At 36.7% G+C, this 17,090-nt stretch overlaps 1 protein-coding gene across 1 annotated transcript in view; it reads right to left on the bottom strand.

Moving 5' to 3' along the window:
* The window catches only part of Dtwd2 (DTW domain containing 2), a 176,833-nt gene that overhangs the window by 8,210 nt on the left and 151,533 nt on the right, over window positions 1-17,090 (bottom strand). Inside the window, exon 7 of the mRNA XM_090377223.1 lies at window positions 5,249-5,315. Within this exon, the coding sequence (XP_090233349.1) occupies window positions 5,249-5,315 (67 nt within the window). The remainder of the gene's footprint in view (window positions 1-5,248; window positions 5,316-17,090) is intronic.

The raw sequence follows: 17,090 nt of genomic DNA, 5'->3' as shown, positions 1-17,090 counted from the left end.
ATTGATGATGGTATATCAGACTTAATATCTAAGTTTGCAGATGATACCAAGGTGGGGTGGTTAATAACAGTAATTAGGTAAGCTATTGCAGCAAGATCTAGAAAAAGTAGACAGATGGGCTGAGAAATGGAAATTGACATTGAGAAATGTAAAATACTGCATATGGGTAGCAGTAATTTCAGATTAACATACCAACTGTGAGATACTACACTTAGGTTAGAGGAAGATGAAAAAGACCATGGGGACAATTGTATGGGGAGCAATGTAGACATGCCAGGACATCACATGGGATTTTGCTAGCAGGGATAAGGAGGTGATTATTCCATTATACAAGGCAATGGTTAGGTTACAGTTTTAATACTGCATACAGGTCTGGTGACCTCATTTTAGAAAGCTCTAGATCTGCTGGAATGGGTGCATAGAAGGGCAACAAGATTGGTGAAGGGAACAACATTTTGGTCTTACCAAGAAAGACTTCAGTTCTGCAAATTGCAATGTCTGGAGGCTAGGTTCCTTAATCTGATTCAGGTGTTTAAGCTGTGAATGGATTGAAAAAACTCAATGCTGATGGCATTCTTTCTGTTTTCAGATTTTGTCCCTGAATTGAATTGACATAAATTCAAATTGAGGAAGGATGGTTGCAGAATAGATGTACAGAGGTTTGCGTTCATACAGCAGGTGATTTGACTGTTGGAACAAACTTCAATCTGTTGTTGTGGGTAGTTTGAATAAATTCAAGTTAGAACCAAACAAATTATTGGGGGGATTTGGATAGATGGCACTGGAAAGTTTTTTTTTTTTTTTTTTTGGCTGATCATTTATAAGTTTGCCTTCTTGCATCATATGCATCTATTACTAATAATTCATATGTATATTCTTTCAAATACAGCAATCGATCGCTATTCACAGGGATTTGATTCCCAAGGAACGTTGTGAATATAGAAACTGCAAAAAACAAGGTTCTGCATGCATATTAAACCAGGGATATGGTTTTAAAATATGAAATCTAGGAAAACTAAGATTTCATATTTTTCCTAGTTTAGTCTAGTCTAGTTTTCCTCTTAGGAAAACTAGACTAAAATTGAGTCTTTATGTATAGTGAAATATCTAAATATATGTGGTTTCTAATAAATTTTTTTTTTTTTAAAGTCAAATATAATTTATTGGAATTGTCAATGAAGACATGATGATCAACTAAGCATTCTATTGGTTACTAGTTCTTGGTGTTGAAGAGACTAAGGATCTTTTGATGGATAATTGTTTCTTTTTCTTTTCAAGTTCTCTGTGAACTTCTTTATAAGGTGCAAGCAAGTGATCTTAAACTTGCTGCTCCTCTCCCATATTTGGATCTAATTCAAACACTATCAGAATGTTTAGATAGTTGAAAATTTCATGTAATGATTTGATGTTAAATTCCTGTCTAACAATCTCAAACACTTCAACTTCCTTTTTTCTTCTCACTGAACATTGCCACCATTTCATCCAACTCTTCTATGGTGAGCTCTTTAGCATGAGCCTCAATTAGTTTCTGAATGTCTGCCTTCAAATCCTTCACCTTCTATTCCTTTTGCGATGCAATCGTTACAATCTCTGCATCTCATTAATAATCAACAAAGATTAAAAATATTAATCTCATATTGGAGATTAATCAACCATTACCACTTCTGTCCATAATTTCCACCAACATCCATTAATGGTAGATTCCTTTACCTCTTAAATTCCTTTATGTTGATCAGGCAATCAGCAATGTTATAATTTTTCCAACTACATTAATTTTTTAGTTTAGCTTGAATCCTTCTCCATTTTAGTTAGCAAGCCAGTGAATGTTTTTCCTGACATATTAACTTTTAAAAGTTGCAATCACACCTTGATCTAGCAGTCAGAAAAGTGGTGTTGTATTTTGTGGCAAGAATAAAATTTCAGTGACTGGATGTTCAAACATTAGATTCTCCGGATGTCCCAGAGCATTATCAATTCTAAGAAAAACTTTAAATGGCAATGATTTTGAAACTAAGTAAAATTTTACTTCATGTAGAAAGCAATCATGGAATCATTCTTTAAGGGAAGCTGTTATCCAGGCCTTTTGATTTGCTTTCCAGTAGATTGGGAGCTGTTGTTTATTCTTCCTCTTTAATACTTGTGGATTCAATGATTTGTAAACAACCATCGGTTTGATAATGTGGCTGTTTGTGTTACCACAAAAGAAGAGAGTAAGCTTGTACTTGGCATCCTTAAATCCAGGTGTGTAGATTTTTCATTTTTTGATAGGCAAGTACTGGAAGTCATTCTCTTCCAAAAACTTCCACTTTCATCTTCATTAAACACTAGGGTGAGTAGATATATTTTATCCATAATTAGCTTTTTCAATCTGTCTGGAAAACTTTCTGCAATCATAAGTTTGTGGGTGAATCTGTGTCAGCAGATTCACCCACAAACTTCACATTGTGGAGGTTTAAAGGTTTTTTTAAATTTCTGAACCAGCCTTTGCGGGCTAAAAAAAAACAAAAAAAAAAAAAAAAAAACTTATGCTATCAAATGGTAAAAATGAAATAGATTTGCACTCCTGCTATAAATGCATATTGACAATTTCACACTGGATCAACAATAGTCAGACCTACACTTTGTTGCAACTGTAGGTAAAGGTGCATTAACATTGACATTTTATGCTTATAAAATAGAGCTGTGAATAAGTAAAACCACGAATTGCAATGGATGGCTGTACTCTACATTTTATATTGTAGGTCCCATTATGGTTTTAACATTGAAGTTACATATGCACCGGCCCAAGCCCATAATTTGTATATTAATTATGATATCATACAAACAACTATACTGTTTCATTATTCATATAAAATAGTTTAACGGTGAAACTTTTTACACTAATATTTTTCATCAAATTATTGGCTATATGTTAAGAACACACTTGGAATACTGTGTTCAGGTATGGAGACTGCACCTAAAGGAAGACATTGTGCTTCTTGAAAGGGTCCAGAGACAGGTAACTTGCCTGGTGAGATCACCAAAAGGGTGTCCATATGAGGAAAAGCTTCGAATATGCGCGTTGCAGAGCTTGGAAACTAGGCACCTTAGAGGAGACTTGATTGAGCTGTTTAAGGCTCTGACAGGCATAAGCAAAATGAATGAGAATGAAATTTTCATGGTTATAAATGATTCCAGAACTAGGGGCCATAATTTCAAGTTACGGGGCGAGATGTTTAGACTGATTGCAGGAAGTTTTATTTTAGTCAGCAAGTTATAAATTACTGGAATAAGTTACCTATATGGTGGTAGAGACTGACAGTTTGGGGAAATTCAAAGGTCAGCTGGATAATTACCTATGGGAGGAGGGAAACACTAGTTATCCATTTCCTTTTCTCTTATTTATGAATTTTTTTTTGGCTGGTGCAGCATAAGCTTCCTTGCACCATGCGGCCATTGCTAATACTAAATGTTATATTAAATATATAACATAACACAAAAATGTGTGTGCATATATATTTGTTTAATAATTTTATTCTTCTGTTGTTATTTTGAAAAAAATAACCACACCTTTCCCAGTTATGTTTTTGGGTAACAGAATGTGTCTCAAATTGTATTATGGAAACAACTGGGAAAACAGAGCTTACGCTTAATGAAAGACTTTTGAAGAATCTATCTGTTTCACTAATGGAAAGACACCTGTATTTTTAAATAATTAAAAATTGAAAACATTTAAAAATGAATTGTAATCAGAAATCCTTAAATTAATTTATTTAAATTTATAACAGAATTAAAAACTGAAACTGTGCTTTGTCAGCATAAAAAAAAGCCACAACTTTAAAAACCAGTTCTGTAATAACTTTTTTTTTACAATTTTGAAAGCTTTTCTTTCCTATGAAGTAATTGGCTCAAATGGTAATGGCTAATGTAACAAAGTTATCTTATGTTGTGGCATCAGTTTCATATAACAATTATTTATATAATTCCCAATATTGTGCATAACATTTCAATGGAGAGGTTGTTAAAGTAGCAATGTAATAAACATAATTATAAAAAAATACTATTTCTGAGAAATCATTTACCTCAGAATAAAAATAACAAGGAATGAAAAATGTGCAATGAATTGGATATGTTAATTTTTAACACTTATTATATACACTATATATAAAAACTATACTAATTTTGAATATAGTCTTCATAGCCTATACCAAGGTATCAAAAATTGTGCATAATCACGTGAATTGATTCCTGGTGAAAGACTTTTGTGAAGAGAATAAATAGCATGCTGTTTTGTGAGGCCCTGTGAAGTGAAATGGCTGACAATATTATATTAATGATAACATCTGTTATAAGCATATATAAGAGAGAGGAGAAAGGAACCATGAACGATGTATAGAACAATAATAATAATAATGAGAAATTTGAGATAATTAAACAGCATACATAAGTTAATTTCCATAGGTTAATATTTGTGCAGTAGTGCTTTCACCTAATCACACTTACAGGAGCAGGTATTCAAAATGGCCACCTTGCATTATGTAATAAGTCTCAGAATATCAAGATATATACTTGCCTCCACACAACATATCAGGATGTATGATAGTGATGGCAGTGTGTACTTTGGCCACTGGTTTCTTCATGCTTTTTAACTGGTATGCAACATACCAATTCCTTCAGATGTGTCCAAAGGTCAACTGAATGAATGGGTCCAATTATTATTTTATGGCTTGTTTATGGTTCCTGTCCCTCTGCTATATATGCAGATGTGACATGAATACTGCCAGCTGTTTTTCTCCATAACACAGCCTAATAGAACAATGCTGTATTTTATTTGCAGTAGCCTTCCACCAGGCACCGTTTCATGTTATGATTGTGTAATTACTTTTTGATGTCTTGTCCATGGAATCAAGTTTTTTACTTCATTCAAACTCATCTAAATTATTTTAAAACTATAAAATTTATAAATTTTTATAGCTTATAATTGATTGCAAATCTAATATAAATATCATTAAGGTCTTAAAATGCACAAATTTACAATAAAAATCTCTTTAATACAAGGGATGATCACAAACAATTGAGTGCACTTTCGGTAACTTTGTGCTGCAACAACAGACAAAAATATATTTCTCATGTGAGAAAATATTTCTTCAGTTTCAGCCAGTTGAGTCATGAAAATGTAAAACATTTTAAAGTAAATATTCTCTGTGGTGGAATGTAGAAAATTTATTATTTTTCCTTTGAAGACCATTTTTTATTAGAAATTCCTTACTGCAGTGAGTAACAGCTCCGTGTGCTAACTGAAATCCACAAAGTGCTTTTAGAGGCTGTAGAAGTGCCTGAAAGTAAGATAAAAACTTTATTGTGTCTATCTATATGAAGCAAAATCACATTCAGTAAAGTGATTCATAAAGAACTAATGTAATCTAGCCAATCATTACTGTCAAAAAGTTTTAAGATATTGGGAAACTGTTCTTTTTAAAGTTATAAGATTAAAATTGCTTTTAAAAGCCATAATCCAATCTGCTATGCAGTAATAAAGTTAAATCAAGAGCAGTCACAAATCAAAGTGACTGCTTCTACAACTAATATTTCTTTGATTTGCCTTTAAAGTTTACCACAAATCTTTTATTGTTCTCTTTCACTTACAGTATTGTATATTTACTATGAGTCAACTTTGATAAAGTCAAATCTCATGTACATTGAACAATGGAAAAGTTAAATAATTCTCACACTAGGCAAGTATTCTTCTGCAGTATTGATGTCAACAATTAAAAAATTTAAATTATTGACATCAATAATTTATTTAAAAATTAATAAAGGATCCCTCTTACTAAAGGTGCATAATTAGAAACTGAACAATTTACACTCATGTATAGACAAAACAATTTGAGTAAATGTCCCTATATGGAGATATGGTGCAGGTAAATCCTGAAACCACTTCTACAACTAATATGTCTTTAATTTGCAAAGAATCTTTTATGGTGTCCTCTTTAACTTACAGTATTGTATATTTGCTATGAGTCAACTTTGGTAAAGTCACATCTCATGTACATTGAACAATGGAAAAGTTAAATAATTCTCACACAAGGCTCTAAAACTTGAACATGTAAAGAAATATATATATATATATATATAGTGGATTCCGGTTATTTGGGCCACCGGTTAATCGGGGCAGCCGTTTATTGGGGCAAATCTTAAAAAACAGAAACCAATCGAGAAAATAGCCAGGGTTTACTTCGCTTAATTGGGACAGCATGCCGTTTAATCGGGGCAAGAGACTGCAGCACTGGAGATTACCCTACGATTGTTTCCGACGGTACCACGTGGTTCGGTCGAAATTCTGGAGGTCACAACCATAAAACAATTAGCAGTCACCTGTTTATTGGGTTTTTCTTTTAGTCAAATCTATCATAAACGGACAGTAAACTCAATCTTACTGAATTTGCGATAATACCGACAGCTGGAATTCTGTGAGTTATTATGGTGAAATGTGTTTACACTTCCATGAAATCTTCAATCATATAAAAAAATTAATTTTCAGATCTTCTCTTCATTCCTATTTTTAAAGCTTTGTAACTCGTTACTCGGTTCTCACTTGCGCATATTGTGTTACTTGCAATTTGTGTGTGCTGTGTTCTTTGTTATTGATTGTTTATCTTTTTACTGTTTTAAACTTTAACCTCCCTTCTGCCCACAAATCAGTGAACAGAAATGTCAACTAGTTCGTATGTACATATTACAGTACGTATTAATTATTCCGATTTCCACGTATCATTTAATTTTTTAATTGGCAAGGTAATAAAGGGTAAATTTGTGCTTAATATATATCTTTGCTTTTATAGCCTGTGGATAATATTCCTCCTATTTTCGCTAATTAGAATCGCTGTGTAATAGAATTAAAATTCAATTCACAAACGTGATCACAATGACCGGCGCTTACTGCACATCGTATAGTGAACGGTACTTTACTATGTTGAGTTCGTCGTAACTTGATTTGATTGTACAATGAACCAATTGTAAAAAGGGGGGGGGGGGTACATTGTATTTTTTACTATTTACGTGAAACTTCTGATAATTGGGGCAATCACTTAATCGGGTCAAAATGCACTAGTCCCGATGTGTCCCAAATAATCGGAATGGACTGTATATTTTTTTTTACTAACTTGCAGAAACAGCGAAAGATTGCATCTGGGTGGGGGGGGGGGAAGATTAATAAAAGAGTATGCAAATACTCTATTAATATTAGCATCGCCAAAAAAAAAAAAAAAAAAATACCTTTCCCATTTCACCCCTCCATTTGCTCCAAATGTTTGTCCATTTCTGCCTTGAATTTATTTAAACTGTCCACTTCCACAACAGATGGAAGTTTGTTCCAGAAATCACCCGTTGGCTAAAGGCACATTTCCGCATATCTATTCGAAAACTGTCTTTCCACAGGTGATTAATCTGGGCAGGAGGTCGAATCCCATCAGCTTACTCAAACCATTCAAGGCCTTATACACCTCAATCAGATCACCTTGCAGATGCCTAGTCTCCAGACACGGTAATTTCCATAACATTAAGCCTTTCTTTATAAGAGCAAAACTTTGTTCCATTCACTAATTTTGTTGCCCTTCTTTGTACTCGTTCCAGCAGCTCTACATCCTTCCGAAAATGAGGCCTCCAGACCTCTTTATATAGTATTCAAGGTGTGACATTATACAAGCGGATAATCACCTTCTTATACCTGCATATCATTGACAAGACACCATGAGCTACTCTTGCAGACCATCTGCACTGCTCAGAAAACTTCATATCTGACTGCACAATTACTCCCAGGTCCTTCTCATTCTCTACCACCCTGTGTGTAGTATCATACAAGTTATACTTTACTCTGCAGTTAATTCTACCCATATGTAGTACTTTAAATTTGTCAATGGTAAACTTCTGTTGCCACTTCTCAGCCCATTTGCTCAACTTTTCCAGATCCTGTTCCAGTAGTGTACTGTCATTAACAACCCCGCCAACCTTCGTATCGTCTGCAAACTTAGACTTTAAGTCTGATATACCTTCATCAATATCATTAATAAATACAGAAAACAACAATGAACCGAAGTTGACATTACAATGACAATAACATTAGTCCATGAAGAGCAGTGTCCATTGATTACCACTGTCTTTTCCCACTCAATCATTACTTTATCTTATTACATTATTTATCCATAGCAGCAGTTTTTCCCCAAGGACACACTGCTCCAATTTGTACAGCAGTCTTTCATGTGCAACAATGTCAAAACCTTTCCCGAGATCCAAGTATATGATATCAAAATAATTTTTTGCATCTAGTTTCTTCGTAACCACATCATAGTATCCAATCAAATTTGTCAGACAAGACTTCCCCTTAACAAACCTATACTGTGTTTGAACTACAACTAAAGTCTTGTCTAGATGATCCTGCAGTGCTTCGTTGACTGGTGTCTCCATTAATTTCCCCGAAACAGAAACTAAACTAACATTTCTGTAATTACTTGTGTCACCCTTGTCCTCCTTTGTGAATCGGGGTCACATTTGCACATCTCCAGTACATGGGAAGCTCTCTAAATTATGGATAAGGGATTGCTTACTTCCTTTGCTGCCACCTTTAATATAGCTGCATAGATCAGATAACCAGGTGCCTTTCTTATGTTTATCTTCAACAGTTTCTGCTCCACTTTGCTCTCAGTTATTACAAAATCATTTAGCTCACTGCCCAAGTTTAATACACCTCTGGCATTCCCCTCCCTGAATAACTCCTCGTGTGTAAATATAGATGCAAAATACTCATTCAGTTTGCTAGCTACTTGAGTAGGATCATCAACAGTTGAACCATCAATATCAAGTGGAACAATCTGATTGATCCCCTTCGTTCTAGAATTTATATAAGTAAAAAAATATTGCATTTTTCTTTGCATCCTTTGCCCAAGCTTTCTCATAATCTGCCTTCGCCTGCCTAACCTCCTTTGAGACTTGATTACAGACTAGCTTATATCTGCCATAGGCTTCTGTGTCGCCTGATAATTTATATGCATCCCATGCATTTTTCTTCTCTGTCACGTGTCCCATTAGTTCATTTGATAACCATTTAGGCCTAAACCTTGAACAATATTTCTTAATAGGTATGAAACTTTTAGTAGCTTCCACGATTAATTCCTTGAATGCTTCCCACTTAGAATTTGCTGTTGGTAACATCATCAATTGATCCCACTGTACTCACCTTTATGGAAGCAAAAACCCTTTCCTTTACCCCTGATGGTAATTATATCTTTAAGTAAATCCCACATCAGTACACTGTGATCACTGCCACCTAGTGGTTCCTTTATCTGCAAATTCTTAATACACGAATGGTCACTGCTGATAACCAGATCAAGAGTAATTACCCTCTCTGTTTGCCCCTCAAACATGCTGCTGCAGAAAACAATCATCCAATAAATCCACAAAAGTCTTACTAGTGTGCGAGTGACCAATCCACAAGTTCCAGTCAATATCTGGGAAGTTAAAATCTCCCATTATAAGACATTCTGATTTACTAGCCCACTATTTCTCTGTACAATTGTTCATTGTACTCATTAGGCCTATAACACACTCCTACTCTTATTTTTGCTTTCGCAGTGCTTAAGTCACACCAAACTGACTCAACAGTGCACTGTTCATCTATATCAACTGGATGCACTTCTTTTAATTTCATGTTTTACTTAACAGCATAACACTTCCTCCCTTCCTATCCTTTCTGTACACATTGTACTCCTCAAATTCCAATTCTGCATTCCTAATATCTGTGTGACACCACGTTTCTGATATCCCAACAATATCCGCCTCTGATGTCTTGCCCAACACTTAAAATTCATCAAAATTATTTACTATACTTCTCGCATTGGTATACATGCACCTATTCTTATTCACCCTAACACATCCCATATACCCACCTGTTTCACGATGACTGCCACCAGTCCCTGAAATCTCCAGCACCCCTTGCTTCAGGACGCTGCTTATTCTAATAGAAGTAGTGCAATAATCACCATCACCTCTGCCTGCAGCTACTTTTAGCCTTTTAGTCTGTGCATTAGCTAGCAGTTTCAAGTGTTATTACAAGTGTTATGAAGTAATATGAAAGATAAAACTTGTTAAAAGCAAAGGAAATTAATCATACTACTGTGTACTATTAAAAAAAAAAAAAAAAATACTGTATAATCTTTTTATACACTGGTGACCCTCGTATAACATGGTAGTTTGGTTCCTACAAAATCTCATGTAATGCGAAACTGTGTTATGCAGGACTAAGAACCAGTACAAAAAGGGGGGTTACGTTCCAGAAGCTAACAAAAATACACCATTATTTTAATAACTATTGGAAACTTAATTTTTATAGTAGTGATAACTTAATATTTTAACTTTATTTTTATAATAGTAGTAACTTAAATAGTAATAACTGAACAAACATCGTACCTTACAAACTGTGATACTTATATGTCAGATAATGTACATTCATTTAATTTTCTTCCTCTTCATCACTGCTATTTATTGTTATTGTTATTTGATTTTTTTTAGGAGCATTAGCAACTAAGGCCATATTGCTCCGGGATATGCGGTGGTCATTCCCCTGACCTTTCCGCATCCTCCGTATTTGGTGGTGATGGGCTCGAACCCCGGTCTAATCAAGAAGCGTGTGCTACGCACTGCTGCTCCTTCTCACCTGGCTACGGAGGCGCCTTTCATCACTGCTAAGCACAATCTCTTCTGCAGCATCTAGATTTCGTGTACCTTCTGCTCTCTTTAAAAGACTGCACGTTGCGAAGTCACAATTTTTTATGGTCTCAAACAATCACAAGTTCAATAGCACAGGGCACCCAGGGATCTCCCAACAAAATACAGCTGACCCCGCTTTAAAGATATAAAGCACAAATTTAACTTTATTACCTTACCAATTATAAAAATTAAATGATACGTGAAAATTGGAAAAATATTTTCCAGTTATCAAAATAAAAATAAATTTATTTTATGTACACAGCTTAATTAATACATACTGTAATATGTACATACTAACTAATTGATATTTCTGTTCACTGACTTTTTTTTCCTTTGGTTGTAAAATTTAAAACAGTAAATATGATATGCTGGAATGGATACCTCCTGGAAGGAGAAGAGGAAGACCAAGGAGGACATGGATGGATGGAGTACAGGAGTGCACGACAGCCCGAGGTTTAAATGACCAAAACACCTTGAACCACACTTTATGGCAGGAAAAAATTCCTACCAAAAAATAACTTTTGGGGTGAGGAAACCCATTGCAAATGGATATACTCTTCTTGAAGAAGAAGAAAAATGATAAGCAATTAATAATAAAGAACACGATGCACACAAGTGAGATACAGAGTAATAAGTTTCTGAAAATTTATTTATGTTCTTTATATGATTGAATATTTCATGGAAGGGGAAACACATTTCACCATAATAACGTGAAAAACCCACAGAATTCCAGCTACTGGTACTATAGCAAATGCAAGAAGATCGAATTTACTACCTGTTTATAATTGATTACACTAACAGAAAAGACCAATAAACCAGAGACTGCAAATTGTTTTTATTGTTTTATGGTAGTGCCCTCCAGAAATGTTCTTTAGAAAAATATCACGAGGCGATAACGACTAGCAAGTTAACAGCAGGGATTCACAAAAAGGAATGGAAATGTTGAAAATGACATCTAAAATAATAGTAGGGTTTTTCCAGCACAAAAGCTCAAAAAATGCCATATTATGTGAGATTTCCTGCAAATTCTCAAACCGTGTTATATAAGTACCATGTTTTGCGAGGATTGCTGCAATTTATCAATCGTGTTAGAGCGAAACCGTGTTGCAGAACTACCATGTTATACGGGGGGTTGCCTGTACTAATTAGTCGGTTCTGTTCCTATGTAAAATCCACAATGTGAATCGAGTACCTGCATTGTAAGCATACTTAAGAATCGAAACTAAAATGGCTACCAACCAAAGCAGATAGACATCAATGCATGTTATTTGCAATAAAGCTGTCGCTTCCACATCAAGTAAAGTTTTAAAAAGAATATCACCTGCCATTGTTGTACTGACATTTAACTAATTTAATTAAATGGGCTCATCAAGCTCTCAGCTGCCCACATCAACGCCAGAGCTTGAACTTCGTCATCATGCAACACAGCGGCAAACCCCAAGGCAGAATGCACTGGTCCCACAGGAACTAGTACTTGTTGGTGATGGGTAACATGCTTTGTAAAAAGGATAGGTGGAACAGGACCAGGGTATGTCTGCCAGGGGCAAAGGCTGATGACGTTGTAAAGCGGATATCATCTTTTAAGGGTACAAAAGGTGATACAGTTGTACACATTGACACTAAAGATATTAAGAGGAGACCAGCAGAATTACTTAACAAGTACAGGTCACTGTTGAACAAAAGCCAAGAATTAGGGTTGAATTTGAAAGTGTCTGCAATTCTGCCCAGACACGATGGGAGGGAGTATATGATGAGAGCCTTGTCGATCAATTCTGCCTGGTCTGTACTTGTTAACAGGAGAGACTGCTTCTACAGGGATGGGATACACGTAAATAGAAAGGGTGCAAGAATATTTGCTGATGCTATCAAGGCAGTGTTAGGTGGGTCGGAAAACTGCTAGCTTGGGGGGATACAAGGACTAATAGTTTAACAGTAGCCGTAGACAGAGGTGAAGGTGATTCTTGCACAACTTCTATTAGAATAAGTAGCTGCCTGGAGCGAGGGGTGTTGGGGGTTTCAGGGATGGATGGCAGTGACCTGAAATAAGTGGGTATATGGGATGTGTTAGGGGGAATAGGAATAGGAGCATGTATACCAATGCTAGAAGTATAGTAAATAAATATGATGAATTTGAAGTGTTGGTCAAGACATCAAAGGCGGATATTGTTGGGATAGCAGAGACGTGGTGTCACACAGATATAAGGAATGCAGAACTAGAATTTGGGGAGTACAATGTGTACAGAAAGGATAGACAGGATAGAAAGGGAGGAGGTGTTATGCTGTTAATTAAGAAAAACATAAAATCAAAAGAAGTGCACCCAGTTGATATAGATGAACAGTGCACTGTTGAGTCAGTTTGGTGTGACATAAGCACTGCGAAAGCAAAAATAAGAGTAGGAGTGTGTTATAGGGCTAATGACTCGAATCAGTACAATGAACAATTATACAGAGAAATAGAGTTGGCCAGTAAATCAGAATGTCTTATAATGAGCGATTTTAACTTCCCTGATATTGACTGGAACTTGTGGGTTGGGCACTGACACACTAGTCAGACTTTTGTGGATTTATTGGATGATTGTTTTCTGCAGCAGCATGTTCGAGAGGCAACCAGAGAGTAATACTCTTGATCTGGTTATCAGCAGTGATCACAGCATACTGATGTGGGATATAATTACCATCAGGGGTAAAGGAAACGGTTTTTGCTTCCGTAAAGGTGAGTACAGTGGTCTCAGAAAGCTTTTTAAATTCTGTACAGTGGGATAAATTGACGATGTTACCAACAGTAAATTTTAAGTGGGAAGCATTCAAGGTTTAGTAGTAGTAGTAGTGGCACGTGATGCAAGAAAGCAAATGTATGAGCTTATGCAGCATCAGCCAAAAAAAAAAACACACCATTCCCTCCAAATGCCTGTCCAGTTCCTCCTTAAATTTATTTAACCTATCAACTTCCACAACGACAGATGGAAGTTTGTTCCAGCAATTAACCACCCGCTGGCTAAAGGCAAATTTCCGCACATCTATTCTACATCTGTCCTTTCTTAATTTGAACTTATGTCCCCGTAGGTTCGTAATCTGAACAAGTGGAAGGATCCCATCAGAATTCAGCGTGCTCAACCCATTCAAGGCCTTATAGACCTCAATGAGATCACCGCGCAGGTGCCTAAGTCTCCAGCCACTGCAATTTGCAGAACTTAAGCCTCTCTTGGTAAGGGGATCCCTTCATTCCCCCTCACCAATCTTGTTGCCCTTCTTTGTGCACGCTTAAGTAAATCTACATCCTTCCTAAAATGAGGCCTCCACACCTGTACACAGTACTCAAGGCGTGGCCTGACCATTGCCTTATACAGAGGGACAATCACCTCCTTTTCCCTGCTAGCAAAATTCCTATATATCATTGACAAAACCCCATGACCTGCCCTAGCAGCCTGTCTGCATTGCTCAGAAAACTTCGTATCTGACTGCACAATTACTCCCAGATCTTTTTCATTTTCTACCACCTTAAGTGTAGTACCACACAGTTGGTACGTTTCTCTGGGGTTACTTCTACCCATATGCAGTACTTTGCATTTGTCAAGGTTAAACGTCAGTTGCCACTTCTTAGCCCATCTGCCCAAATTATCTAGATCCTGTTGCAGTAGCACACTGCCATTACTGTCATTAACAACCCTGCCAACCTTTGTGTCATCTGCAAACTTCGACATTAAGCCTGATATACCTTCATCAATATCATTGATAAATACACAAAACAACAGTGGACCCAACACCGAACCCTGTGGGACTCCACTAATAACATTAGTCCACGAAGAGCAGCACCCATTGATTACCACCCTCTGTCTTCTCCCACTTAACCATCCTTTTATCCATTGTAGCAACTTACCCTTAATACCATTCTGCTCCAATTTGTACAGTAGTCTTCCATGCGCAATAGTGTCAAAAGCTTTCCTGAAATCCAAGTATATGATATCAAAATTATTTTTTGCATCCGGTTCCTTTGTGACCACATCATAATAACCAATCAAATTTGTCAGACAAGACTTTCCCTTAGCAAACCCATGCTGTGTCTGAATTATTGCTGCAGTCTTGTCCAGATGATCCTGCAATGCATCTTTAACCAGGGACTCCATTATTTTACCCGGAACAGAAGTTAAACTAACTGGTCTGTAATTACTCGTGTCACCCTTCGATCCACCTTTGTGAATGGGGACACATTTGCACATCTCCAGTCTGTGGGAACCTCCCCTGAGTCCAAGGATGCTCTCATAATTATGGCTAAGGGTTTGCTTAGTTGCTTTGCCGCCTCCTTTAAAATAACTGGATAGATCCCATCCACCCCAGGTGCCTTTCTTATGTTTAACTTCAACAATTTCTCCTCCACTTTGCTCTCAGTTATTACAAAATCATTAAGCACACTGCTACAATTTGATAACCTTCTTCCATTTTCAAACTGTAATAATTCCTCATGTGTGAATGTAGATGCAAAATACTCATTCAGTTTGTTTGCTATCTGAGCAGGATCATCAACAGTGGAACCATCGATGTCAAGTGGACCAATCATATTCATCCCCTTCCTTTTAGAGTTTATATAAGTAAAGAAATCCTTGCTGTTTTTCTTAGCATCTTTTGCCAAAGATTTCTCGTAATCCGCCTTCGCCTGCCGAACCTCCTTTGTGACCTGATTACAGACTAGCTTATATCTAGTTTAGGCCTAACTGGTTATCAAATGAACTAATGAGACTCGTAACACAGAAGAAAAATGCATGGGAAGCATATAATTTATCAAGCAACTCAGAAGCCTATGGCAGATATAAGCTAGTCTGTAATCAGGTCACAAAGGAGGTTAGGCAGGCGAAGGCAGATTACGAGAAATCCTTGGCAAAAGATGCTAAGAAAAACAGCAAGGATTTCTTTACTTATATAAACTCTAAAAGGAAGGGGATGAATCTGATTGGTCCACTTGACATCGATGGTTCGACTGTTGATGATCCTGCTCAGAGAGCAAACAAACTGAATGAGTATTTTGCATCTACATTCACACATGAGGAATTATTAAGGTTTGAAAATGGCAGAAGGTTATCAAATTGTAGCAGGATACTTAATGATTTTGTAATAGCTGAGAGCAAAGTGGAGGAGAAATTGTTGAAGTTAAACATAAGAAAAGCACCTGTGGTGGATGGGAACTATCCAGTTATATTAAAGGAGGTGGCAAAGCAACTAAGCAAATCCTTAGCCATAATTATGAGAGCATCCTTGGACTCAGGGGAGGTTCCCACGGACTGGAGATGTGCAAATGTATCCCCAATTCACAAAGGGGGGATCGAAGGGTGACACGAGTAATTACAGACCAGTTAGTTTAACTTCTGTTCCGGGTAAAATAATGGAGTCACTGGTTAAAGATGCATTGCAGGATCAACTAGACAAGACTGCAGCAATAATTCAGACACAGCATGGGTTTGTTAAGGGAAAGTCTTGTCTGACAAATTTGATAGGATATTTTGATGTGGTTAGAATGGAACTGGATGCAAAAAATAATTTTGATATCATATATTTGGATTTCAGGAAAGCTTTTGACTCAGTTGCGCAAGGAAGACTTCTGTACAAATTGGAGCAGAATGGTATTAAGGGTAAGGTGCTACAATGGATAAAAGGATGGTTAAGTGGGAGAAGACAGAGGGTGGTAATCAATGGGTGCTGCTCTTCGTGGACTAATGTTATTAGTGGTGTCCCACAGGGTTCGGTGTTGGGTCCACTGTTGTTTTGTATATTTATCAATGATATTGATGAAGGTATATCAGGCTTAATGTCGAAGTTTGCAGATGATACAAAAGTTGGCAGGGTTGTTAAATGACAGTACTGGCAGTGTGCTACTGCAACAGGATCTAGATAATTTGGGCAGATGGGCTAAGAAGTGGCAACTGAAGTTTAACCTTGACAAATGCAAAGTACTACATATGGGTAGAAGTAACCCCAGAGAAACGTACCAACCGTGTGGTACTACACTTAAGGTGGTAGAAAATGAAAAAGACCTAGGAGTAATTGTGCAGACAGATATGAAGTTTTCTGAGCAATACAGACAGGCTGCCAGGGCAGGTCATGTGGTTTTGTCAATGATATATAGGAATTTTGCTAGCAGGGAAAAGGAAGTGATTATCCCTCTGTATAAGGCAATGGTCAGGCCACGCCTTGAGTACTGTGTACAGGTGTGGAGGCCTCATTTTAGGAAGGATGTAGATTTACTTAAGCGTGCACAAAGAAGGGCAACAAGATTGGTGAGGGGGAATGAAGGGATTCCCTTACCAAGAGAGGCTTAAGTTCTGCAAATTGCAGTGGCTGGAGACTAGGCACCTGCACAG

The sequence above is a fragment of the Mastigoproctus giganteus genome, chromosome 7 (assembly GCF_048544385.1).
Source record: "Mastigoproctus giganteus isolate SK-2022 chromosome 7, ASM4854438v1, whole genome shotgun sequence".
Lineage (NCBI taxonomy): Eukaryota > Metazoa > Arthropoda > Arachnida > Uropygi > Thelyphonidae > Mastigoproctus > Mastigoproctus giganteus.
The sequence above is the reverse complement of the archived record's forward strand: the minus strand, read 5'-3'. Positions and strand labels throughout refer to the sequence as shown.